At 43.1% G+C, this 1482-nt stretch overlaps 1 protein-coding gene across 1 annotated transcript; it reads right to left on the reverse strand.

The window, feature by feature from the left end:
- Positions 1 to 303: 303 nt before the first annotated feature.
- On the reverse strand, positions 304 to 1104 carry LOC131675611 (uncharacterized). The gene has a single exon (XM_058954651.1). The coding sequence runs from the start codon at positions 1102 to 1104 to the stop codon at positions 304 to 306; it is 801 nt and encodes a 266-aa protein (XP_058810634.1).
- Positions 1105 to 1482: the final 378 nt, after the last annotated feature.

The raw sequence follows: 1482 nt of genomic DNA on the forward strand, positions 1-1482 counted from the left end.
AATTACGAGAAAATTTAATGACTTTGAAAAATCGTTGTAACGCGAATGGATTTGAATGTCCATGCTGTTTTTTGCGATTGTACTTAAAGAATTAATCGCGCCTACAAAGACATTGCAAGATTTCATAGAAAGGCCCAAGTTGTGAGCAAACTTATCAGTGACAAAATGTGCGGTTGCACAAGTATCTAATAACACACGTGCTTCAATGGCATTCCCCTTTGCGTTTTTACAATGAATCAATGCGCTCATCATAAGCTGAGATCTCGATGACCGCGAAAGTGTTTGAAATATATTGACGTCTAGTCATGCCTGCGAAGTGGTAGGCGTAGGCTGCTCGTTACGGTGCAGAGATGTGTGATGGGTTTGATTGCATTTTTTGCATTTGCCTGAATTACATGTGCCTTCATGTTTACGCAGGCAGTTGCGACAAAGCCTTTTCTCTTCTATAAATGCCCATCGATCACCGATGCTATCCTTGTTGTATTCAGGGCAGCGGTATAAATAATGTGAATCTCCACATCGTAAACAGGGCTTCGTTGTGGCAGCAGTCATCAAAAGGCGCGCACTGTCCTTCTTGAGCCTTTTTGTATTGCCCGTGTCTGATTCTCCTGTGCGCTTCTGTTCTATTTCCCTTTTAATACGCGTAGTTTCGGTTTCCATTGTTGAAAGACGATAAATAGTTAAATCGATAAACTTGAAGAATTCGTCCAGAGTCGGAAACTCGTCGAGCTGAAGAGATTCTTCCCATTTTGCACGTATATCTATCGGTAGGGCGCGCTCTAAGATTCGAACCACGATTTTTTCATCCGGTTTGAAATTTATGGATTTCAAAACGGATAAACGCTGACGTGTGTTGTCCACGAGCCGCGACAAACTAGTTGCGGTTGCGATGCCTATGGTCGGTGTATCAAGAAGAGCATCTACATGCCTTGCGATAAGAATACGCTTGCGATCATAAGCGTCTATGAGCGACTTCCACGCCTTTTTATAATTCTCAGCCGTAGCGCTAAAAATAGCTATCTTGCTCGCGGCTTCCTTTTGTAATGCATCACGTAAGTATAAAAACTTAACTAAATCGTCAATATCCGTGCGCGTAGCTACCATCGATTCGAATGAATTTTTGAAAGTAATCTATTGATCACAGTTTCCATCGAATTTCGGAATATCAGCCACTGGCAACTTTAGTTGACGCTGTTTTTCAAAAAAAGTGGAAGATGCCGTAGGTATATCTCGTCCCGTTGAAGCGTCGGGTACTGACCCGTTAGGATTGGGTATCGATGCAACTCGAGACGCGAGCGCGTAATAATCGTTTGATAAAGCTGTCATACGTTCTAGTGCTTTGTTTGTGGGATCTTCCATTTCTACCACGTCGTGTAACTCTTCATGCGCATGAAAAAGATCGGTCACTCTCTGCAAACGGAGGACAGCGTTTGTACGATCTACGGTACCCTGCTCTATCGCGTCAGAAAGAGCCTTGATTTG

The sequence above is a fragment of the Phymastichus coffea genome, unplaced genomic scaffold (genome assembly GCF_024137745.1).
Source record: "Phymastichus coffea isolate CEN01 unplaced genomic scaffold, Cenicafe_Pcof_1.1 PCOF00027, whole genome shotgun sequence".
In the NCBI taxonomy this organism is placed as follows: domain Eukaryota; kingdom Metazoa; phylum Arthropoda; class Insecta; order Hymenoptera; family Eulophidae; genus Phymastichus; species Phymastichus coffea.

Coding starts and splice junctions, on each gene's coding strand:
- LOC131675611 (XM_058954651.1), bottom strand. CDS start 1,104: ATGGTAGCTACGCGCACGGATATTGACGATTTAGTTAAGTTTTTATAC.